The sequence below is a fragment of the Sminthopsis crassicaudata genome, chromosome 2 (assembly GCF_048593235.1).
Source record: "Sminthopsis crassicaudata isolate SCR6 chromosome 2, ASM4859323v1, whole genome shotgun sequence".
Classification (NCBI taxonomy): domain Eukaryota; kingdom Metazoa; phylum Chordata; class Mammalia; order Dasyuromorphia; family Dasyuridae; genus Sminthopsis; species Sminthopsis crassicaudata.
Window position 1 is genome coordinate 92141137 of NC_133618.1, and position 26896 is coordinate 92168032.

The 26896-nt window shown below is 33.7% G+C and overlaps 1 protein-coding gene across 4 annotated transcripts in view; it reads right to left on the reverse strand.

The window, feature by feature from the left end:
* Positions 1–5941: 5941 nt before the first annotated feature.
* Positions 5942–26896, reverse strand: part of FSHR (follicle stimulating hormone receptor) — a 243883-nt gene continuing 222928 nt past the window's right edge. For 3 of the 4 annotated variants that reach the window (XM_074286803.1, XM_074286804.1, XM_074286800.1), the window contains 2 exons: positions 12185–12370; positions 5942–7810 (listed from right to left, as the gene is read on the reverse strand). In XM_074286803.1, coding sequence (XP_074142904.1) covers positions 6580–7810; positions 12185–12370 — 1417 coding nt within the window. In that variant the 3' untranslated portion in view covers positions 5942–6579. The remainder of the gene's footprint in view (positions 7811–12184; positions 12371–26896) is intronic. The other variant, XM_074286805.1, reaches the window with a different exon arrangement.

Here is a 26896-nt window from a genome sequence, read left to right on the forward strand (position 1 = left end):
TCTTTTCAGCTCCTGAAGCTGCTGCTGCTGCTGTTGCTGTCACTTCCATCTTGTAAGTCCCACACTGGTGTTGCTGTCTGCTTTTAACAAGCCTTCACCCTTTTATCTCATTCCTCTCTTGCTGACCTCCTAAATTATCTTAGGCTGGAAAATGCCTTATTCTGTCCTTTTGTTGGATTTGCTGTTACAAAATTTGATTTGAGGAGTTATTTTAAAGTTGTTTAGAGGGGAAGGTTAGGAGAGTTCAGCAGGATAGCTACCTGTACTCCATCAAAATGGCTCAAAGTATTTTCAAAAACTATCATTTTTGTTCAAAATATTCAAGTTATTTTCAAAAACAAACAAAAAAAAAAGATTCAATTGTGAGTCTCTTGTTAGATGTTTATTTTTATCTCAGAGAATTTATTGGACAGATTTTATCTCCCCGATATAAGTAAGAAACTCTTAGTTTCTTCCTGGTTAGCTGAAATTGGACATAGTGAGAATAGGGACAGAGTTTTTATGTGAGAAGGGACTTCCAAGTTAATATCATCCAATCCCTGCAGTTTATAGAAAAGGAAACTGAATGCCAGGTGAAATAAATTGGCCAAGATGATATAGTTTGTAAATTATAGAGTTGGGCTTTGAACCTGGATCTTCTAAATTCCAAATCCTTCACTCTTCCCATTATTGTATAATATTCCTCCTATGCATGTATATCTGAGTCACATCAATTTGGGATTGGGGGTTGCATGTGTCATAAGGTGATCCTTTCATTTAGGACAGAATTACTACTGTTTTGAATGAGAGACTAAGTGACTGGGGAAGTCAAGTAAAGTAATTAAGATAAATTAAGGTAATATAGAGCAAAAGATTTGAATAAAAGAAGTTTTGAAAACTCGTAACATATTGACAGATGATTTTGCAAGCTAAAAGGGAAGTTACCCGCTGATACTAGTAAGTCAAGTCACTGGTTGTATCTCACATCTGGGAAACTGTAGATACTTTTAAGTATTCTTATTAACAATGTTATTGTCATTGAGGCTATGAGATATACTTGAGGATACTTTCATCTCTAAGCCTAGTGCTTGGCACACAGCAGGTACACTGGTTAGTAGTTGATATATGAGAGTTGACCAAAGATGTACAGAAATTACATAGCAAAGCTAAGATTTGAATCACTTCAGTTAACAAGGAAAGCTGGAGGAGTAGGTACAGGGCAGAGTGGGTAGAGCTTGGAATCAGGAAAACCTAAATTGAAATCTGAAGAAAGAAAGAAGAGAGCAATTGGTGAGTCTCAACTATGGTGGTGATAGGATGAGTGGAGAGATTTAGAAGGATTTAAGTGAAGTGGAGAAAATAGAATAAGCAAGACTATGAAATGAATAAATTAATTATATTTGTTTAATTTTGTAATCTTACCTATTTTAATTATCAACTTTAATCAAATTTGATGTTTAAAAATTTAATATGAAATTCTGAATTTTAAAAATATAAATTAAAACTTTTTTGAATTTTAAATTCTTAAACTACAAAATTTAGTATTTAAAAAATGTTCAATGTTAAAATTTGAAATATTTTTATTGTATATTTGGTATTTTATAATATTAAATTTTATATTGGACATTTCTAAGTTTTGAAATTTAACACTTTAAAATTCTAAAATTTGAATTTTTCAATAAAATTATGAATTTAAGAGTTTTATTTTGAAACTGTATATTTTAAATTTAAAATTTGAGTTTTGAAAAACTTTAAATTGAGAATTAATTTAATTTTAAGGAAGATTAAAATAAATTTTTAAAAATGAGGTTTAAATATAAATAAAAAATTCATAAATTTAAAAGTTAGATATAAAAATTTTATACATTAAAATTGACATTAATTATAATTGTAAAATTCTTAAATTCTTAATTTTGAAATAAAAATAAATTGTAAATATTTGAAATATAAAATTTTATATTTTAAAATCAATTTAAATTTAGATGCAAAACTTCAAATTTTTTAAAAACTGAATTTCGATTAAAAATTTAAAATATTTTAATTGAATTGAAAATTTATTTTTAGCATAATTGTAATTTTCAATGTGTTGAATTATGAGTTATGAATTTTTATTTTAAGTTTTTCTATTTAAAATTTTAATTATCAAATTATATATTTAAAATTATAAATTATATTCATTTGAAATAGACAAAATTTGAGATTTAATTATTTGAAACCACAATTTCAATGTTTAAATTCTATCTTTTCAAAAATTTAATTTAAATATCAAAAATTAAAATCCCTAAATTTAAAACTTTTATTTATAAATACAAATTTGTCATTTACAAATTTATTCAAATACTTAAAATTAATTTCAGAAATTTTAAATATTAAGTTTTAAAATATAGACTTAAAAGTTCAAATTTACTTAATTTTTATTTTAATTTAAATTGATTAAAACTTAAAGTTCAAAAATTTTAAGTTTGCAACTTAAAATTAATTGAAATACAAAATAAAATTGCCTATTTTTAAAAATTTGAAATAAAAATTAATTATTGAAATATTTTTATTTTAGTTTTTTGAATTTAAATTCTTAAAGTTAATTTAAATTAAAATATTAAAATTAAATTTAAATTTATTGAATACAAAATTTGAATTTTATATTGTGAAGTTTTAAAATACATAAAATTTTGTTTTAAAATGTGAGGTTTTGAAATATTTGATATTTACTAACAAATGATTTAATAATCAGACCGCTTTTAGAAAAACACCAGTCTTGAAATCAAGGTTCTGATGTGAGTTATGTTGAAGATTACCAAAGTGAGAACTACTAAAGAGATATGAGTAAGATATTTTTAATTTTCAGTTTCTAAGTTTTACATTAAAATTTGAATTAGTAAATTGTATATTTTTCAATTACAAACTTGAAATCTCTAAGTTTTTTAAATCAAAATTTTACCCCAACATATCTTAAATTTTCCATTTTAAATTCAAAAATTGAAAACTGTAGTAATAAAAAAATTAATATTAAATTTTATTTTTTAATTTTAAATGTTTACATTTTAAACTTAAAATTATTAAATTTATAATTGTAAAATTCTTGAATTCAAATTTTTGATGACTTTATATTTTAAAATTTTTAAAAATTAAATTTTGAATGGTAACATTTTTCAAGTTTAATATTTTAAGTAGAAATTTTAAAAATTGACTTCAAATTTTTAAAATATTACTTCCTAAATTTTAAAATTGAAAACCATAATTTTATAATTTTAAAAATTTGTTAATTCAAAATTTTAATTTAAATGTTAAAATTTAAAATTTTGTGTTTTAATATTGAATTTTTTGATTTTAATATTTTGATTTTTAAAATATAGAATTCTATATAAAATTAAAATATAAAATTATAATGAGTTTCTGAAATTTAAAGTCAAAATTTTTAGTTTAAATTATAAATTCTTAAATGTTACATTTTAAAATTTAAAATTAAATTTGAGATCTTAATCACCTGATTTTTCTTATGTAGCATGATAATTGTGGTAATATACATAGAAGAACTGTACATGTTTATAATATATTGGATTACTTGCCATCTAGGGGAGAACGGAGGGAAAAATTTGGAACATAAGGTTTTGCAAAGGTGAATGCTGAAATTTATCCATGCATATGTTTTGAAAATAACATTTTTTAATAATAAAAAAGAAAAGAAAAGAAAATATTGAACAAATTAGATTTTAAATGTCCAAAATTTAAAATTTAAAGTAATTAAAATGCTTTTAAAATTTGACATTAAAATATTAATGTCAAGAAATTCAAAATTCTTAAATTTTTAAAATTAAATTTTGTATTAATTGTAAGTCAATTTAAATCAATAAAATAGAAATAAATTACATTAAATTTTAATTTCTAATTTAAAAATAAAAAAATAAATAAAAACTCAAATTTTACTATTTAGAATTTTAATTTTGAATTATTATCTTGTAAATTTTGAAAATTTTATGTTTTCAAGTTAAATTTTTCAAAATTTCAAATTTAAACAGTGTGTTTAAGATATTAAAATTAAAAGATACATGTTTGAATCAGGTGAGTCTGAATTACAGTGTTGTTATGATGAGAAGAGGAATATTAAACAAATATGTGGAAAATAACGCAATTTTATTTTAATTTTTAAATTAAAATTTTTTATCATTTTTACCTTTTCAATTTTCAATTTTTTTATTTTAAAATTTGATCCCCACAATTTCTATTTCAAATGCAAATTTTTACATTCTAAATTTTTAAATTTGAATTTTAATATCTTAATTTAGACATTTTGAAATTTGGAATATTTATCTTTTAAATTTTTAAAGTTTATGTTTATAATTTAAATTTTTTTAATTTTTAATTTTAATGTTTAGAATTCTAATTTTGACATTTTATAATTTTCTTCAAATAATGGATTATTTGGATGTCAGTGAGCTGTTTGTTTTATGATCAACAGCTAAAATTCACTTACTAAGCATAGACAATCCAAGGGAAGGAGAGGCATATGGCAATTTAGTGGCACCCATTTAGAAGGTAAGTTACTACAATAACTTAAATTGATGAAGGCATGCTATGATTATTGGTGTCTTCCTCTTTTTCATGGATCTGCTACACAATATCTACATGATTTTGGTCACTGATAGAGCAATCATAGATTTAGAATTAAATGCAAAGATTTCATTCTGCTAAACAAAGGGACCTTGTAGAAGATGATGTGTAAGGTTCTATTCAACTTTAAATCTTATGAAGATAATGGTTTGCAAGTAGTTCACTTTGTCCTATTTCCTCTCTTTTCAAAACTTCCCCTTCCTTCCTTTATTTGCCATCATTTTGTCTATGTTTTAAGCCTCTTAATGCACTCCTAAAGTGTCAATACTGATAAGAGCCTTTAGTATCTTGAGCCCTGATTTAGGAAAGGAAAGATACAAAAGGTTAAAAATATATGATGACTGGCTACATGCTATAGGACAGGGATGAACATAAATAAAGGCGATCATTAACACAAATCTATAAGTCCCTTGTAATATATTGTTTTTTGTTGTTAGTAATGAATTTGGAAAATAGGAAAAATCCTTCCTGATGGAAAGAAGGAAATACAAATTTAAGCACAATGTTTTTATCTGCACTGGATTTTGAACTATAATCTTGTTTATATAGTGGGCATAGTTAACTTTTTTTTTTTTTTAAGCTGTAAGCCTTATTTTTGGTCAAAAGCTTTCTTTTCATACTTCATATAAATCATAATTCTTTAGAACTTGGAATTTTTACACATTTTCAGTTTCACAATATTGCCTTGAACATGAACTGTAGAAAAGCCTAATCAAATTGTTTTTACTCCTTCAACTTTGACATTCTTCAAAATCAGAAGATAAAAGGTCTTGACTGAGGCAGAGATTTTTTTTTTTTTTTTTTGGTGAGCATGCATGGGATGAACATTTAGGTATTCTGAGAACAACACGTTCAAGGTTTCAAGTCTCTTGACCTCCAACCTCATTCAGTGAATTTCAAAAGTTCTAGATGATGACCCTTTGGAATGAAGCTTCCTGTATAATTTGAATTTGAATTTTGTTTCTGACTACAATTTAGGAAGGAGGTCTTCTCCTTGAGACATGGATAAGCAATCAAAACATTCTGAATCACTTATTTGAGAATAACCTTGTCTTTTACAAGTGGCATAAGATAAACTGTTCTAATTCATTATTTTAATTTTTTTTCTATTTGATTAAAGTCCAGAATTTCAACTTTTTTGTCCCATGAAACTGGTAAGAGACATAGATCTGCTCATTTGAACCCTATGAATAGAAGTGAAACAAAACGCAATTTGTCAGAGGAAAAGAAGGAAAAAGGTTATTGAGATAGGTGCTTGGTTAAATGAGAGAAAATAAATCATGGGTCTTAATCTGACATCTATGAACTTTTTTTCCTAATGTTTTTATAAATGCATTTCAATATAATTAATTCCTTTTAAAATTCTATATATTTTATTTCATATATTTCAAAACAGTATTATGAGAAGGGGTTCAAAGATATATACAAAATGCCAAAGGGTCCATGATGCAAGAAAAATTAACAATCCCTGTCCTAAACCTTTTAGTATGACATTCAATCATACTAAAGTTCTTTTAGGATGGTATTTAGGAGCCAGACAGGAATCCATCAAGGAAAACATGGGGGTTAGCTGCAGTGGAAAAGGACCAAAGTTAGAGTAAGAGTCCAAGGAACAGAGAAATCAAGAGGCTGAAATTCTATTCCTAATCCATCTATTACTTTTGATTAATTACCACTAATATTGAAAGATTGGAACAATTGAAATATATAGTCAAAAGATTAATAAATGGAGAATTAAGAGACTTGGATTTTAAGTAAGAACTCTTCTATTTGTTAGTCATGTGCCTTTGGTAAAGTTGCTTGGGACTTCACCTTCTCACTTGTAAGCTTGGGTTGATTCCTTCTTTCTCCACCTTGCTAGATTGTCAGGAGCGTCAAATAAAACAATATATTCAAAAGTACTTTGTAAACTATAAAACTCTACAATTGCAAGGTATAATTATTACCAGCAGAATGCTCAGCTCATTTCTCACATTTATGGGGTTCTGGATTTTAGGACAAATGGTTGAGAGGGACAAGTGTGTAAACAGTTCCACTGTTGTTTTTTGCTATTGTAGGACACTGACCATTCCTTGGGTGGGAGCTGTGGACAGTGGAAGAGGTTTCTGTTCTGTAAATTTGAGCCTGCATTTCACAGAAGCCAAACTTGCTCAGCAGAATGAAGAAATCCCTTCTAAAAGTCTTGGTGAAGATAGCATATAGGAAGGGATTGGCACAGGAATTAATGGGGTAGAACAGAACTAAAAGAATCTTTGACTTGGAGACGGTGATGAGGGGCATTTTGACCGAAGCTGAGATAGCAAAGAAGGAGATGGGCGCCATGCAGAGGAAGTCAGTGAAAATGAGCATGGCCATGCGCTTGGCAATCTTGGTATCACTGGTAGAAGAGATGATATTTGGGTTCCTCACAGTGAAGTAGATATGGGTATAACAAGTACAGATGATCACAAAGGCCAAAACATTGAGCACAAGGAGGAATATAACATAGAGCTGAGACAAAGGGCTATCGATGTCCATGGGCAGGCAGATGCTCACCTTCATGTAGCTGCTGACGCCAAAAATGGGCAAGAGGGCAACTGAGAAAGCAAAGATCCACCCTATCAACATGATGCTGGCGGCATGGCGGAGTCTCACTTTGCGGTCCAGCTGCATGGCATAGGTGATAGTGTGCCACCTCTCCAAAGTGATGGCTGTCAGTGTGTAGACTGAGAGCTCACTGGCAAAGACAGTGAAGAAACCTGCAGCATCACAGCCTGCACCAGTTTGCCAGTCAATGGCATAGTTGTGGTACTGACTCTTGGTATGAATGTCCACTGAGGCAATAAGCAGTAGGTAGACCCCAATGCAGAGGTCAGCAAAAGCCAAATTGCACATAAGGAACCGGGGGACAGTGAGTTTATATTGACTGGTGATCAAGATCACTAGCACCACAGTGTTTCCAGTGATGGACAGGATACTAATGAACCATATGAGGACTCGGAGGAAGTTGTATCCCATGATGTCTTCACAAGGGTTAAATGCATCAGGTTTAGGAAAGCAAGCAACATCAACCACTTCATTACATAAATCATAGTCAAATTCAGTTTCTGTTATGTCAAACCCTTTGTTGAGGCTTGATACATACTCTTCTTCCATAGATCTTCTTCTATAACCCCATTCCATAGCCAGATCATTACTATCTTGTCTCACAAAAGATTTGTTGCAAATTGGATGCAACTCGAAACTAAAAAAAAAAAAAAAAGAAAAAAGAAAAAAATAGTTTTAATTTTACCTGATTCCAGATTGCCAAGCACTTTATTGCATTTATATGTTATAGAAACATTGTGATTTCTGAGATTTCTTACCCTTTTTGCCCTTCCTCCATCCTTAGCAGCTTATTGCCTTTAAGGTCAAGCTTAAGGTTTATACCTGACTCTCTCTCCCTACCTACTTTCCTATGTGTTCTGAGTTAGGATTACAAGGTGATAACGACAGAACTTTACTCTTCTGTATTCAATAACATAAAATACAGGCATTTTCAGTGGCCATTCTCCTTGGCTAAAACTCTGTTGTCTCTGCTTCCTGGCTTCTTTGGCTTCTTTCAAGTCTCAATTAAAGTCTCACCTTCTATAAGAAACCTTTTTTCAGTTTTCCCTAGTCTTAGTGCCTTCTCTCTAAGATGATATCTAATAATAAACTATTTGTACTTAGCTATTTGCATGTTGTCTTCCATTAGACAATAAGCTCTTTGAGAGTAGTTTTTGTTTTTGCCTTACTTTGCATTCTCATTGCACAGTGCATGATAGATGCTTAATAAATGCTTGTTCTTATTTATATCATTTAGTCAACATATGTAAAAACAAGAGTATATATCCCTCAAATTAAGACAATCTACCTGGATGACAATCTAAGTATGGAGAAGAGGGCTACAGGGCCCATTATTAAAATAGATAACTCCCTCCTTCAATTTGGTCAGTTGGTTTGTCTTTGAGTGAGGCTGAGTTGTGCCTGACACTCGTGACATCATTTCTTTACCATCCTTCTACCCCTCTTCTCTCCCACCATCCTATTAATCACCATCACTTAAATTCAATCTCCTTTTGATTGAGCTAGGTGGCACAGTGGATAAAGTTCCAGTCCTGGAGTTAGGAAACATGAATTCAAATCTGGTGTCAGACACTGTATGAACCTGTTCAAGTAATTTAAACTTGTCTGTCTCAGTTTCTTCATATGTAAAATGAGCTGGAAAGAAATAGCAAACTAAGAAAACCCTAAATGGGGTTATGAAAAACTGGGCATAACTGAAATGACTAAATAAAAGCATCAACAATAATGATATTTTGTAGAAGAGAAAACTGATACTCAGAAATGGGAAGTGATAGTAAATGGCAGAGTCTGGACTATCAGATCTTCTGTTTTTTTTTTTTTTTTTTTTTAATTTTGCTTACCTAAGAATATAAAACATATTTTTAGCACATTTGTTTAGAAATTATTGAAATGTCTATTTTTAATTGATTTTTATAAACATTATATGTTACATATATATTTTGGTACAGGATCTATTATTTCATTGGTCTAAGTAGATTTTTTTTTTATGTTTTTATTTTTTCCTCAGGCAATTGGGGTTAAGTGACTTGTCCAGGATCACACGGTAGGAAGCATTAAGTGTCAGAGGTCAAATTTGAATTCAGGACCTCCTGACTTCAAGGCTGATGCTCTATCCAGTGCACCACCTAGCTGCTCCAAGTAGGTTATTCTTAATGAAACTATGCTCTCTACCAACATGTATCACCGATTCTATAATTTATAGTAATTTAGAGAGTTGCATATTGCATATTAATGTTGTATATTAATAAAAATATTTTGTAATATGGACATCCTGACTCAATTATAGAATCTTTAGTGCATTTGAAGCCTGAGGATTAGTATTACTATATTGCTTTTTTTTTTTTTTTTCTTTAGCCTTCTCATTCCCCTTCCCTACCACCTCAATCTGCCTAGATAAGGAAAATAATGAAAGTTACTCCTCCTAATAAAACACTTTTTTAAAAACAATTTTATGTGGTAGGTAATAAACATATTGATTCATTATTGAGTTTCTTCCTTTTATCTTTTATCCCTCCTTTCTTTTGCCTTTCCATTTCTTCTTCCTAGTCTTCCATTCCTTCCTATATCATAACCATGATTTCCTTTTCTAAACAGGTAGTATGGGGAAGGGAACTGGTATATTAAGAAGGAAAATATATTCTCCTAAAGTGCTTAGGGACTAACTCATATACAAGGAGGAGCTGGCTTATTCAGGATTTCATATTATATTTCTTTCCAGGTTCCCACATTAATTTTCTCTGTCTTGGTCTCCATTTTAATTCAAATGTTCATGAGAATTTGTCAATCTTAAAGAGACATTTTAAGATAGATTTGTATTGAAGCCAAATGATAAATACTCTAATCAAACAGATGGATGCCAAATATAGAGAATATCAAGATAATTTCTCTGTTATGAAGCAGCAGTAAACTTATGATAAAATCTCACATAGAAATTTTATTTGAATACAGTAAGGTAGTTATTAGCAACTAAATATAAGACTCATGATTCACAATAAAAACACACCCCTTGTTATCTATTCTTTAAAGAAGAAATTCTATAATATGAGTTCATCATGTCCGTAATTCAGGTTTCTAGTTTTCTGCTGGCTGCAATGAAGAGCACTGTAAAATACTCTGGAGGCTTTCCCAGAAAGCGCTTACTCAATCAGAGATAAATGAAAAAGATGCAGAGTTTGCATTTAGTAACTTATTTAATATTGGTTAGTATTAGTTGGAATGGTTTCCAGCCAAGTACCCCAGGGTACTTGGACTGGATTGTCAATGAAGCATAGCTTGCTTTGAGCCAAAAGCAGGCCCAGGAGAGAATACTACCTTCTGAAAAGTACAAAGGAAAGTAAACCTTTTCCTCTGCTCAAAGAGAACCACTCTTTGAATCAGGGCAAGTCTTTATAGAAGCAAGAGAAAGTTTTTCATATCACAACCTGCATTCTCTTAAAGAATGCTAAATAACTGACATGTAGAAAATGGAAAAATGAGAGATAATTCCTGCTAAATACAGAAATCCAATCAATTTATAAAAGATGGGAAAATTAATTATGGAAATTAAATAACCAGTGTTTAATAGAAACATAATAGGAAATGAGTCTGTGTTTCAATAGTATATGATAAACAGGGTTAGGGAATTTAAAGGGAGAGCTCATTTTGGGTTTGGAAGGCTTCATGGAACAAGAGACAACCTGGAATTGGACCATAAAGGATAGAAAAGTTCCTTGATAAAACCACAGTGCACCTGGTTATAGCCTCGGTTGTTATGGTGCATTAAGACCAGAACAGGAGTTTTAGGTGGTACCATAGTGTTTAGAGTGCTGGCTATGGAGCCAGGATGTATTTAAATATGGCCTCGGACTAGCTCTGTGTCCCTGGGAGTGTTGTTTAAGCCTGTTTACCTCAGTTTACTAATTTGTAAAATGAGCTGAAGAATGACAAATCACTTCAGTATCTTTGCAAAGAAAATCCTGAATGGGGTGGTGAAAAATTGTACCCAACTGAAACAACTGAGCAACAAGAAAACTGGAATCATCCCAGCAACAACAATAAAATGATACATATTTTCAGTGTTGGCAACATTCCAGGCAATGCTCTGAACATCCCTGAGCCACCTGCTCTTGTGGTGATCTTAATGTCCTTTGAGATTTCTCCTGGGGGGATTTCAGTTTCAGGGACTTGTAGGCTAATTGGTATCTTTCTTGGCCTGGTAGGAATTTCTATTTCTAATAAGAAAAAGGCAGCCCTTCAGCCTGGGTCTGGGCCCTTATGAATTCTAATTGCAGAGAGGAGTTGTGATTGGTCTTGAGTTAATCTCCAAAGTACTGGCTGACTGAGTATGGTCCCTTAATGCATACTAATGGTTCTTTTGGAAAAGAAACCCTTTATCTGCAAATCATCTAAGTGGGCCTCAGCCTAGCTCTAAGTGGATCTCATCTTTGCTCTAAGTCATTTTAAAAACACTTCAGGACTTGAGGACATTTCATTCATGTCTGTGCATGAATTTGCCTGGGTGTATAACTCTGTGTATATGGTTTGTTTGCGTATTTGTGTTTGGACTTTGAGTTCTCACAGAAATGATCCTCAGTGGTAATAAACTGAAACCCATAGTGAGCAGTCAAAGACACTGGATTTGGGATTAAAAAGATAAGTCTGCATTTATATAAATGCTACATTCTGTAAAGGCTGGGAATCTGAGTGACCTAGCAAAGATTTCTGGAAACTCTTGTTATCTTTTTCCACCTCTGTTCCATTTTTTTTTAATTCCTCCTTTCCTTTCCCCTTGGGGCTTGGACTCATTGTGAAATACGCGTGAGTATGTATGTGTGAGTGGGGGGGAGGGCAAGGGGAACAATGAAGGACAAGGGGAAGATGGCAGATTCAAGCGGTGACATCAGGAAGAAAAGGTGTTTCTGTGACAACCTGTATATGCTTTGATGTAGATGTCCCTAATGGACTGATTGGGTCTATATGTATCCCAGAAATTGCCAAATAAGACTGAATGAAGAGTAAGGACATGACTCACGTTTGCCGCCTCCAGTTTGCAAAGGCACAACAGTGGCTGGGGTAGGTGAGGTTGGCTTCCACTAGCTCAGCAAACTTTTCCAAGTTGGGAAGAGTTTTAAAGTTGTAAGCTGACTTGGCCTTCAGTTTCTTAAGATTTTTCAAGCCATCACTAGGGAGGGAATGGATCCTGGTTCTGGAAATATCCCTTTAAGCAGAAATTGGGAAGGAGAAGAGAAGGATTAAAGGAAAGACTTTAGAATTTCTTGCTTAGAAGGTGAAAGAGCAGAAATGCTCACAAAATAGCTACATAAAGTACAGGGAAGTTTTAGACTAGTTCCCTTACCTTGGATTATTTTGTACATAATTATTTTTCTAAAGTATTGCTTTCTTATTGTTTTTCCCTACTCAGAACTTTAAGTGACTTCCTATTGCCTTCAGGCTAAAGGCTGAACATTTTCAAATTATCCCTATATAATCCATTCAAATTTATTTCTCATTCTTCCTACTATGCCTACTAATCCAGTTTATCCCAGCTACTATGATTTATTAATAGCATGCAAACTCACCTGATGTAAAGAAGATGCCAAAAAGACATACCTTAGCTATCTTCCTTCTACCCCATCCCCTCATCTTGCCATTGCCCAATATTAGTTCTAAAATTGTTTTATACTTAGAAGGACCAAAGTTTGTAGCCATTTACAAATGCATCAATCTAGGACCAAGGAAGTTGAGATCAGTTTTAATTAATAATCACAAGTAAACTAGAGTTGATAATATTTCTACAGTGTTCTAGGGTAATATGTACAAATTTAGTCCTAACCCTTTCCATGTAGAATTTCCCCATTCCAGGAAAGGATTCTGAGTCTGACCAGTTTCTGAACAAATTTTGCACATTCTTTTGTCTCTGATTTTGTGATGCTCTTGTCATTGCCTAGAGCAGGACTTCCTAAATTTTTTTCAGTCACAACTCCTTTTCATCCAAGAAATGTTTGCATGACATCATCTTGAATCTGAGCCCAGGTGTTTCTGGCAGCATTCACCCATGTGTAATGCAAAGCATGCATGTTGTATATTCAGAACCAAGACTGTAATGAAGTCTGGTGACACAACACAGACAAGCAGACAAGTGCTGTAAGAAATACCTTGGACTCATTTTCCATTGGATTTTGAATTAGTTTTTGGCCATTGTAGTGAGAAATCTTTTATTGTTGTCAATTTTTTATAACCCCCACATTCAGTTATGTGACTCATATGAAGTCATGGCCTATACAGTTTAAGAAGCATTGGCCTGTTCTGGAAAGATTTACATGAACTGATGCTGAGCAAAACAAGCAGAACTAGAAATACATTGTATACAATAACAGCAAAAATGTGTGATGATCAATTATGAAAGACTTGATTCTTCTCAGTGGTTCAGTGATCCAAAGCAATCTCAAAAGAATTTGGACAGAAAATATCATCTCCATCCAGAAAAAAGAACTAAGGAGACTGAATGTATATCAATATATACTATGTTCACTTTTTTTCCTGTTATTTTTTTTTTTCTCTCTCATGGTTTTTTTCTTTTACTCTGATTTTTCTCTCCCAGCATGATTCATAAAGTAATATGCATTAAAAATAAATAAATTTACTAGGAAAAAAGAAGTATCTACTTCTCTGCTTTTTTATCTCTTCACACTTTATCTTTTTCTTTGGGCCAGATATCATTTCCATAGGTCTTGTCATCAGGGAGCATCAGAGACAAGGAAAAGAAGACATTCCATTTAACAAATTTTTATTGAGTTCTTACTCTGTACAATAAAATGATGTGATATTTGTAATGATTTATTGAACCTTGAAATCAAATGCATATGCTATATTATCTATATCTATCTGTATGTATGTATGTATTTGTCTATCTATTTTTCTCATTGTTCAAGGAAGACTAGCACCTCTAGCATGAGGAGCTGCTGAGCCCTTTTCATGGCTGCTCATCCACCTTTGGAGTAATCTGGCATTTATTTCTTACTTGTGACTCCAGGAAACTGTAGCTTGCACAGTGTCCACACCCTAGTGAACCATCTTGGCAGACACCCTACACCAGGAAGAGAGAGTGAGACTGATGACTTTGTGCAACTCTACCTTGTTTAAATCCAATTTATGTATGAGTTAAAATACCTTTTGAAGTTATTGGGCAAAATCCTGTTCTTTAGTCTTACAGGGGCTTTCTAGTTCTATTTTTATTGGCATATTTTAATTTTACATCAACTTTACTTCCAATTATATGTCACCCTTTTCTCCTATGCAGAGAATAATTCTCGTAACAAAAATTTTAAAAAAAGAGACAGGAAAAAAAAAACTTAAGCAAAACAAACCAATGGATCATGTCTGATAACATATGTGATATTCTACAAGTATAGTACTCCATATCTTCAGTGAAAAAGGAGATACTTTTTCTCATATTTTATTTGAATTCAAATTGAGTAATTTATATTAATAGCATTTAGGTTTTTTGTTCTGTTTTATTCTTTTTATTTCTATTTTGTGCATATTTTTAATTCTATTTAGTTCACTTTGTATCAGTTGATTTGTTCTCCAATGCTTCTTTGTATTTTTCATATTCACCCTTTTTATAACATAGCCATATTCATTTACCACAATTTATTATCATGATTTATTTTAACAATCTCCATCTTCCCACCCTTTTCTTTATAATTACTAGAAGTGCTGCTATATTAATTTTGTTGTTAACTTTTTCTTTTTTACATTCAATGTAGGCAATTCCTTTGGGGTCTCATCCTTGGGGCACACCAGTCTGACCCAATAGTGTCTGCAAACATTTCTTTGAGTTCCTCTTGAGTAACTTTATATGGTAAATTCTTGACAAGGCATGTCCTTGTGTCTTCCTCTGCCTTATCTCTTTTGCTTTTTCCAGTTTAATTTCAGAGCCAGGCACTTTGGAGCTACTGAGTTCCAGAGCCTTTTCCATGTATATATTAGATTCAAATTTCAGGTAGCTAAACTACCTTGTGGCACCAATACGGATATCCATAATGATGAAGTTCTTTTTTGAAAACAAGTCTGTGATGCCAAGTTTTTTATTTTATTTTATTTGTTCTTTGTTTTATAGCTCAGAAGCAGTTGTGTTGAAGTTCAAGTTACCAGAGGAGAGAGTGAAATTTATAGACACTTAAGCATCCAATTTTTGTTTCTTGAACCCTTTCTTTTCCCATTTCCTTTTCTCCTCTTTTATGGTGCTTCTCTCACAGACACTCCTCTTTTTATTTTATTCTTCCCCATCTTTTTCATCTGCCTCCTCAGATTTCTTGGTTTTCCCAGGTTTTTCGCAGACAAGACCTTCATAGCAGCAGGTGTGATATCCATAGCTTTTTCTTTAGGATCATCCTCATCTTCTTCATTCTTGTCACTGCCCTCATCTTTCTCATCCTCTTCATCTTTAGAATCTTGTTTAGCAAGAGCTGATGCCATATTTGTGACTACGGGAGGCTCAAGTTTTCCATCCTTCTCCTAATTTACTATTCTTTCCTTTAGATTCACTGTCCTACTTGGAAATCTTCCTGATTTTTGTTCCTTTGGTTGGGGATACTGCTGCTTTTGCCAGGGTGGCAATTGCCTTACCTGGAGTGGTTCACTTCTTGCTTGGCACAATGATGGATTTGGCTGGGTTGGTCACATTCTTTGTGGGAGCCATAGTAGTTGTTTTCTTCCCAAGGCTCATGGCTTGCTTTTTCTATCTTCTGACATGTCCATGTCTATTTTTTTGGGGGAAGGGCCATTTTCTTTGGCTCATCTTGACTTTTAGCAGCTTCCCCTAACTTCACTATGGAGGCAGCATGTGAGTAGGTTGTGGCAAGTAGAGATCTACCAGCCAAAGCCTATCCAATGTTATTGGTGGCAGGTAGTACGGGAAGGAGTCTGTCTGCAAGTAGTTCTTTGCTGACTGAAACTTAGATGAAAGAGTTCTTCATAATTCTCTTCTATCTCTCTTCTATCTCATTTCTATCTCTCATATAATTTTTAAGTTTCCTTTTGAGCTCTTCCATGAATTCTTTCTGGGCTTGATAAGCCTTCCTGTTTTTTGTTGTTTTGCTCATAGTTTTTACATATGTTTCATGATGTTTTTACATTGTTGTTCTCTTCTGAGTCTGTAGAGTCTTGGTCTTCTCTGTCACCATAATAACTTTTTTCAGATTCTTTTTTTGTTGTTTTCTGCTCATCTTTTTTGGGGGGCCTTTTATCTTTCTTTTAAGTTTGAGCCCTGCTCTTGGAGAGGAAGGGGAACTGTCTCAAGCTTCTTGTGCCAGAGGATGCAGATTCTGGTTGTTTAACTAGTGATGCACTGATGTTGTTCTGAGGACACTTGGGACCCTCATGTCTAGTGGTGTGCTGAGGGGGCGAGGTCGGGAGTGGCTGGCACTGCTGAGGCTATAGGGGTTGAGCAGCTTATCTGGTACTGAACTGGGCTCCTAATGGTGGTACCTGGCATATGCTGAGGCTGATGGGGTATTTCTGGGTTTGAACAGGGCTATACTGAAGGAAATGGTAGTCTGATTGCCAGTGGCTGCCTCTTTGTTGAGGACTTTGGTGAAGAATGTGGCAAATGTCCAACACTGGCAACTATCTATTTGCTTAGGCACTTGTAGTCTGATGTTTATCTGTTTGTCCAGAGCCACACTGAAGCACTTGAATAGGATCCTGTATCTTTGCCTAGGACTATGCTGAAGCACATGGAAGTTCTCAGAGTTGGAGTTTGCCCATTTCCCGACCATGCTGAGGTACATAGCCAATACTGATGTTGGCATTTGCCTGCTCCACCACACCAAAGCTTGGGATTTACCATTGATTTGCTGAGTTAGGGTACACTCATTTCCTATCTTGAACTATGCTCTCCTTTTACTCAAGTGAGAGAGACCTTTCTTGACAATCTTACACATTTCTTGAGATCAAATATTTTTCCTTCCATCTCTTTGTAGGTTCTCTTGTTCCAGGATTTGTTTGGGGGGGTATTATTTTATGTTTATTTGGAGGTGAATGTGGGAATTATGATTTGATTTGTGGCTTACTTTGTCATCTTGGCTCCTGGAACTAAACTTAGTGGACCTCAGGATTCTTTTTTTTTTTTAATTTTATTTATAAATTTTTTGACATTATATATGCATGAGTAATTTTTTATAACATTATCCCTTGTATTAATTTTTCCAAATTATCTCCTCCCTCCTTCTACTCCCTCCCCTTGATGGACCTCAGGATTCTTAAGAGTGTGGTTTGTCTTTTATGCCCCTAGTTCCCTATATATGAGCCCTCTGCTCCTGGTCTCTGTTCTCTGACCAGTCAAGAGACCCAATTAAGGTTTATATCCATGTTATATATTCTAGAATTCTCTTTATTTATCCTGTCCCTATCAAAATTTTATCTCAGCAAATTGTCATGTTAGGAATTTTTTTTCTCTTTAATATTCTGCTTATTAAAAAAAAAAGAGGGAATAAAAAAAGAAAGATAAAAAAGGAAAATGCAATAAAACAGAACAATTTCAAAAGAGAACATTGTAATGTGCCCAGCAGAACATCAAGTAGAATTCAAAATATATAAAAGTAAATTTCTACTTCAAGAAAGAGTAGTTTCTGTCTTTTCTTTGCTTCCTTGTAGGTTGTCTTTTGTTCTCTACCGCACATTTTTGGTTTAATTTATTCCTTTCCTTCCTATCACCTTCTCCAAGCAGGTTATAGTTAAGCACAGATATATTTAATAGATATATCACACACATACATATACACAAATTATATACACATCGATATACACACACGTATATTCATACTTATTCATAGACACACATACATATACAGATACATATATTTACTCCTGTTCCTTGTAGTATTTATGTATATCTCTTCTTTTCTATCTCTGCTAATTGTTCTACTTTAATTTTGCTCCTTAATTTGGTTTTCAGAATTAGGAGTCCTTCTCTCCCCTCTAATGCCTCTGTGTCTATTCTTTTCCTGTATCTCATTTGTATAAATTTCTCTTTTGAGCTACCCAATTACTAATGTCAATCTTAAATTTATGATAAACATTTCCATGTAAAAACATAAACAGTTTGTTCAATCTTGGATATTGGCTCTTATAAGTTAAATTTTCTATTGAATTCAGATTTGGTTAAAAGTCCTAAAAATCTGCAAGTTCACTGAATTTCCTTTTTTTTCATTCAATATAATAGATAATTTTGCTGGCTATGATATTTTTGGTTGCAGGCTTAGTTCTTTTGCTTGCCAGTGTATATGATTCCAGTATCTGCAGTCTTTTTTTTGTGGCTGACAAAAAGTTCTATACAATTCTAATTGTAACTCCACATTTGAATTGTTTTTTTCTTCTTTCTTGCAAACTTTTCTCTTTGATTTAGGAATTTCAAAGTTTGGCAATAATATTCCTATGTGATTTCTACAAAGGATTTCTTTGAAGTGGTGATCTGTGTTTTTTTTTTCTATTTCTAATTTCCGTTTGTGTTTTATCATAACAGGATCATTCTTTTGAATTATTTCTTGTACTATTGGGTCTAGGTAGTTTTTTATTTCTTTTTTTTTTTTTTTTTTAAATTTTTTTTTTATTTTATATATATATATATATTTTATAATATTATCCCTTGTATTCATTTTTCCAAATTACCCCCCCTCCCTTATTCCCTCCCCCCGACGACAGGCAATACCATACATTTTACATGTGTTACAATATAGTCTAAGTACAATACATGTGTGTGAATATCATTTTCTTGTTGCACAATAAACATTAGAATCCGAAGGTACATGCAACCTGGGCAGACAGATATTAGTGCTAACAATTTACATTCCCCTCCCAGTGTTTCTTCTCTGGGTGTAGCTACCTCTGTCCATCATTGATCAACTGGAAGTGAGTTGGATCTTCTTTATGTTGAAGATTTCCACTTCCATCAGAATACATCCTCATACAGTATCGTTGTTGAAGTATACAGTGATCTTCTGGTTCTGCTCATTTCACTCAGCATCAGTTGATTTAAGTCTCTCCAACCCTCTCTGTATTCCTCCTGCTGGTCATTTCTTACTGAGCAATAATATTCCATAACTTTCATATACCACAATTTACCCAACCATTCTCCAACTGATGGACATCCATTCATCTTCCAGTTTCTAGCTACAACAAAAAGAGCTGCCACAAACATTTTGGCACATATATGTTTCTTTCCGCTCTTTAGTATTTCTTTGGGATATAATCCCAGTAGTAGCGCTGCTGGGTCAAAGGGTATGCACAGTTTGATAACTTTTTGGGCATAATTCCAGATTGCTCTCCAGAATGGCTGGATTCTTTCACAACTCCACCAGCAATGTATTAGTGTCCCAATTTCCCCACATCCCCTCCAACATTTGTCATTATTTGTTCCTGTCATCTTAGCCAATCTGACAGGTGTGTAGTGGTATCTCAGAGTGGTCTTAATTTGCATTTCTCTGATCAGTAGTGATTTGGAACACTCTTTCATGTGAGTGGATATAGTTTCAATTTCTTCCTCTGAGAATTGTCTGTTCATATCCTTTGACCATTTATCAATTGGAGAATGGTTTGGTTTCTTATAAATTATGGTCAGTTCTCTATATATTTTGGAAATGAGACCTTTGTCAGAACCTTTGTTTTTAAAAATATTTTCCCAATTTGTTACTTCCCTTCTAATCTTGTTTGCATTAGTATTATTTGTACAGAAACTTTTTAGTTTGATGTAATCAAAATCTTCTATTTTGTGATCAATAATGATCTCTAGTTCTCCTCTGGTCATAAATTCCTTCCTCCTCCACAAGTCTGAGAGGTAGATTATCCTCTGTTCCTCTAATCTATTTATTATCTCCCTCTTTATGCCTAAATCATGGACCCATTTTGATCTTATCTTGGTATATGGTGTTAAGTGTGGATCCATATCTAATTTCTGCCATACTAATTTCCAGTTTTCCCAACAGTTTTTTCCGAATAATGAATTTTTATCCCTAATGTTGGAATCTTTGGGTTTGTCAAAGATTAGATTGCTATAGATGTACCCTTTTTTGTCCTTTGTATCTAATCTGTTCCACTGATCTACCGGTCTATTTCTTAGCCAATACCAAATGGTTTTGGTGACTGCTGCTATATAATATAGCTTTAGATCAGGTACACTTAGACCACCTTCCTCTGAGTTTTTTTTCATTAGTTCCCTTGCAATTCTTGACCTTTTATTCTTCCATATGAATTTTGTTATTATTTTTTCTAGGTCATTAAAATAGTTTCTTGGGAGTCTGATTGGTATAGCACTAAATAAATAGATTAGTTTGGGGAGTATTGTCATCTTTATTATATTCGCTCGGCCTATCCAAGAGCACTGAATGTCTTTCCAATTATTTAAATCTGATTTTATTTTTGTGGCAAGTGTTTTGTAATTTTTCTCATATAATTCCTGACTTTTCTTTGGTAGATGGATTCCCAAATATTTTATACTATCAACATTTGTTTGGAATGGAATTTCTCTTTGTATCTCTTGCTGTTGCATTTTGTTAGTGATATATAAAAATGCCAAGGATTTATGTGGATTTATTTTGTATCCTGCCACTTTGCTGAAATTTTGAATTATTTCTAGTAGCTTTTTAGCAGAGTCTTTGGGGTTCTCTAAGTATACCATCATGTCATCTGCAAAAAGTGATAGTTTAATTTCCTCATTTCCTACTCTAATTCCTTGAATCTCTTTCTCGGCTCTTATTGCCGAGGCTAGCGTTTCTAGTACTATATTGAATAGTAATGGTGATAGTGGGCAACCTTGTTTCACTCCTGATCTTACTGGGAAAGGTTGCAGTTTATTTCTATTGCATATTATGCTTACTGACGGTCTTAAATATATACTCCTGATTATTCTAAGGAATAATCCATTTATTCCTATACTCTCAAGAGTTTTTAGTAGGAATGGATGTTGGATTTTGTCAAATGCTTTTTCTGCATCTATTGAGATGATCATATGGTTCTTATTAATTTGATTATTAATATGGTCAATTATATTAATAGTTTTCCTAATATTAAACCAGCCCTGCATTCCTGGAATAAATCCTACTTGATCATAGTGTATTATCTTGGAGATGATTTTCTGAAGTCTTTTTGCTAATATCTTATTTAAGATTTTAGCATCAATATTCATTAAGGAGATTGGTCTATAATTTTCTTTCTCAGTTTTCGATCTACCAGGTTTAGGTATCAGTACCATGTCTGTGTCATAAAAGGAATTTGGTAGGACTCCTTCATCCCCTATTTTTTCAAATAATTTATATAACATTGGGGCTAATTGTTCTTTAAATGTTTGGTAGAATTCACATGTGAATCCATCTGGCCCTGGGGATTTTTTCCTGGGGAGTTGATTAATAGCTTGTTCTATTTCTTTTTCTGAAATGGGACTATTTAAGCAATTTATCTCCTCCTCTGTTAATCTAGGGAGCCTATATTTTTGGAGGAAGTCATCCATTTCACTTAAGTTATCAAATTTATTGGCATAAAGTTGGGCAAAGTAACTCCTTATTATTTCTCTAATTTCCTCTTCATTGGTGGAAAGATCCCCCTTTTCATTTGTAAGACTATCAATTTGATTTTCCTCTTTCTTTTTTTTTGATCAAATTTACCAAAGGTTTATCTATTTTATTGGCTTTTTCATAAAACCAACTCTTGGTTTTATTTATTAATTCAATAGTTTTTTTACTTTCAATTTTATTGATTTCTCCTTTTAATTTTTGTATTTCGAGTTTAATTTTTGGTTGGGGGTTTATAATTTGGTCTTTTTCTAGCCTTTTAAGTTGTAAGCCCAATTCGTTAATCTTCTCTTTCTCAATTTTCTTCAAATAAGCCTCTAAAGATATAAAATTTCCCCTTATTACCGCTTTAGCTGCATCCCAAAGATTTTGATATGATGTCTCATCATTATCATTATCTTGGGTGAAATTGTTAATTGTTTCTATAATTTGCTCTTTCACCCAGTCATTCTTTAAGATGAGATTATTCAGTTTCCAATTACTTTTTGGTCTATTTACCCCTAACTTTTTACTGAATGTAGCTTTTATTGCATTGTGATCTGAGAAGAAGGCATTTATTATTTCTGCCTTCCTACATTTAATTTTGAGATCTTTATGTCCTAGTATATGGTCAATTTTTGTATAGGATCCATGAACTGCTGAGAAGAAAGTATATTCCTTCCTATTGCCATTCAGTTTTCTCCAAAGGTCTATCATACCTAGTTTTTCTAATGTTCTATTTACTTTTTTAATTTCTTTCTTGTTTGTTTTGTGGTTTGATTTGTCTAAATCTGAGAGTGCAAGGTTGAGATCTCCCACTATTATAGTTTTACTGTCTATTTCTTCTTGCAGTTCTCTTAACTTTTCCTTTAGAAAGTTAGATGCTATACCACTTGGTGCATATATGTTTAGTATTGATATGGCTTCATTATTTATGCTACCTTTCAGCAGGATATAGTTTCCTTCCTTGTCTTTTTTAACGAGATCTACTTCTGCTTTTGCTTGATCTGAGATAAGGATAGCTACCCCTGCTTTTTTGGCTTTACCTGAAGCATAATAGGCTCTGTTCCAACCTTTTACCTTTACTCTGTATGTATCTCCCTGCTTTAAGTGTGTTTCCTGTAGGCAACATATTGTAGGGTTCTGCTTTTTGATCCAATCTACTATCCGTCTCCGTTTGATGGGATCGTTCATCCCATTTACATTTACAGTTAAAATTACTAATTCTGTATTTCCTGCCATCGTATTATCCCCAGATTATGCTTTTTTCCCTTGACCCCCCTGATCCCCCTCCCCGATATTTAATTTACAGACCCCCCTTGTGACGCGCAACCCTCCCTCTTTTTTTTTTTTTTTTTTTTAGTATCCCTCCCCCCTCCCTCCAAGTCCCTTCACTTATTCCCCTTTTCCTTTTCCCTTTTCCTCTCCCCCCTTTTAATGAGGTGAGAGAAAATTCTCTGAAAAACAAATATGTTAATTATTTACTCTTTGAGCCTCTTCTGATGAGAGTAAGATTCACACAATGATTCTCCCCCTCACTAAGTTCCCTCAGATATGGTGTATTTTCTATGTCTCTTCCTGGGATGTAGTTTCCCTCTTTTTATCACTCCTTCCCCTTTTTCTGAACCGACCTCCTTCCCTTTACTACACCCCCCTTTTTTTCTTTTATATCAGTAAAATCAAATTATCCTTGAGTATTTTTTATATACCCACAACAGAGTTACAGTTCTCAAGGGTTCTGTGTACCTTTTTCTGTTTCTCTTCAGTCTTGTGGATGTAGATCAAATTTTTTGTTTAAGTCTGGTTTTTTTCTTAGAAACATATAGAATTCCTCTGTTTCATTGAATGACCATCTTCTTCCGTGGAAAAAGATGCTAAACTTAGCTGGGTAGTTCATTCTTGGTTGCAGTCCTTGATCTTTTGCCTTACGGAATATCAGGTTCCAGGCCCTTCTATCTTTTAATGTGGAGGCAGCCAGATCTTGGGTGACCCTTATTGTGGCACCTTGGTATTTAAATTGTTTTTTTCTAGCTGCTTGCAGGATTTTCTCCTTTGTGTGGTAATTCTGCAGCTTAGCCACAATATTCCGTGGTGTTCTTTTTTTAGGGTCTATTTCAGAAGGAGTTCGATGAATTCTTTCCACATCTACTTTCCCTTCTGTTTCTATTATCTCTGGACAGTTCTCTTTGATAATTTCCTGTAAAATAGAATCTAGGCTCTTTTTTTGGTCATAGTTTTCTGGAAGTCCAATAATCCGCAGATTATCTCTCCTAGATCTATTTTCCAGGTCTATAGATTTTCCCAGTAAGTATTTGACGTTGTTCTCCAGCTTCTCATTTTTTTTGTTTTGTTTGACTGATTCTTGGGTTCTCTGTGAATCATTCATTTCTATTTGTTCCATCCTGACTTTTAAGGAGTTATTTTCTTCTTTCACAGTTTTTAGTTCTTTTTGTAAATGCCCAATTTCGTTTTTAAATGAATTATTTTGCTCTATTGAATTTTTTTCCATTTCCCTAATTTTTTTTTTTTGAGAATTATTTTCTTTTTCCAATTCAGAAATTCTATTTTCTTGAGACTTTTTTATCTTTTCCAATTCAGAAATCCTACTTTCCTGTGTTTTTTTAACCTTTTCTAATTCACTAATTTTGTTTCCCTGCATCTCCTGTGAATTCTTTATTTTTTCCAACTCCAATTTCAGGACGTTGTTATTCTCTATCATAACTTCCCTTTCCTTGCCCCATTTTTCTTCGATCTCCCTCAATTTCTTAAGAGCTTCTTCTAGGAGAGAGTTATGTGATGGGGGGCAGGAATCATTCCCCTTTAGGTTGTTATCTTCTGAATCTTTGCTGTTAACTTCCTCGGGGTTGGATACCCGCTCTTTCTCTGTGTAGAAGGAATCTATAGTTTTTCTAGCTTTTTTGCTCATACTTAAAAAATGTTTTGGGGTCTGTCCCTGGGGTAGGAAATTATTTACTTCTTTACCAGCTTCCTCCCAGACCGGATGGATGCAGCGGCCCCTGCGCCCGCGCTAAGAGAGAGCTCTGGGAGAGAGTTCCCCACCCCCTCCCTGGAAGCGCCTCAGAGGTGATTAGCACTGCTGTGCTTTGAGGGCGTAGAATAGTGAAGACAGCAAGAAGCTCAGCCTATGTGTCCGGGTGGGGAGTGGATGTCTGCAGCAGGTGACGTGAGAAGCCCCTGTGCTCAAACTGGAAGTGTCTGCCAGAAACCGCGGTCCCTAGTTCAAAGGTTCCGCTTCTCTGGGACTTCCTGGAGCTGAGTTCCACTCCCTCCAGCTAAGCTAGGCAATGTGTGTTGCCTTGGGCCGTATCCACCCACTTGTCAGTCTCTTAACTATTCTCAGGAGGTAGCTGAGGCCACACCCCCTGGTGCCGAGTCTGCCGAGTCACCCCCAGAGTGGGGCGGGGGGGGAAATCTAATCTGAGTTTTAAAATATTTTGGCTTTCTCTTCTGAACTGCTAAATAATTAGCAGAGAAGAGCTAACAGCCTGTGCCAGATTCCTTTACCTCAGTGGCTTCTCTGATCCCAGAGCCCCTCCCAGCGCAATGGGCGCAGTGTGCCCCTACCCCACCGTCTGTGCTGGTCTTTCTTATTCCTCCCCTGAGAACTGACCTTTCCTGTTGAAACTCCAGATTCTCTTCAGCTGGTAAGTCGTGCTTCCAGTCCTTGTGGTATCTATCAGTCCTGAGCTAATTTTGAGACTTAATTTATCTAATTGGTTGTGAGGGAGTGAGGACGTTCACTGAGTCGTGTGTTTCTTCTCCGCCATCTTGGCTCCGCCCCTCAAGTGGATCGGTAGTTTTTTATTTCAACAGAAATGGTATAATCTATCCTCGAATAATTTGCTTCTTTTGATGTTTTTGCTATTTTTATTTGATTGGCACTTTGAATTGGTCCAATCAGAAATTCTTTCATTTCTCACTCTGGAGTTGTAATAAACTTAATGCCTTCCACTAGCCATTGTTTAGTCACTTCAATTGTGTCCAACTCTTCATGATCCCTTTGAACCTTGGCAAAGAAACTGAAGTGGTTTTCCATTTTTTTTCCAGTTCTTTTTTATAGATGATGAAATGAGGCAAACAGGATTGAATTGTCGGGGGTCACACAGCTAGTAAATATCTGAGGCTAAATTCGAACTCATGAAGAGGGGTCTTTCTAATTCTAAGCCCAGTATACTATATCCTTTGCCACTTAGCTGCACATTTGCCATGGTATCCTGATTTAGAATACAATATTTGCAATTAGAAAATCTAAGTCCCACACTAGCTGTACAAGACAATTTCATCTCTCTGACTCCACAGTTTTCTTTTCTGTAAAATGAGGAGACTGCCCTTGGTGGCTTTAAGATTACTTCTAGGTCTCAGTTTGTGACTGGTTACTGGTATTTATTTCATGGCTGCAACTCATAGCCCTCTATACTTGCATATTCTGTCATTCTTTTCTCTCCTTCCACAAATCTTTCATATAGTATCTACCTTATATACACTACATTTATGCTTCTTCAAATGTATAATGAGAATAATTCTATTTGCACTACTCATATCACAGGATTGTTGCTACAAAAGGTATAAATTGCAAAAGGTTATATAAACATGAGCTATTATAGTTCTCTGTACTCTTTCTGAGCCCTTCATATTCAATCTGTAGTGTGAATCCTTGAGCTATTTGAGATAATGCATGTAAACTGCCTTGCCAACTTTATTGTACTATATAAGTGTGAGCTATTATTATTATTGTTATTTTCTATACATATATGATTCCCTAACCCATCAGCAGATATTTTATTGAGGACAACTACCATGTGTGTTAAAGTCTTTCCTTATTTAGATTAGACTTCTCCAGTTTCTTTAACTAATACTCAAGTACAGTGATTTCTGGCAATTTCACCATTCTGAGTGCTCTTCTCTGAATAACATCAAGCTTATTAATGCTCTTCTAAAATATAGCACCTGTATCTCCCCCCTTTTATCTTGAGAAAGAGTAATCAACATTTGCTGCCTCCATTTCATCTCCAATACAGAGTGAACTCTAACTTTTGCAATATGCCTGTTTGAACCTAACACTCTATTGAAACTGATCTCCCAAAGGTCACCAAGACTTCTTAATCACAAAATCTGATTGATTTTTTTTTCTATTTTTATCCTTTCTGAAATTTCTGCAGTTTTTTTACACTGCTGAT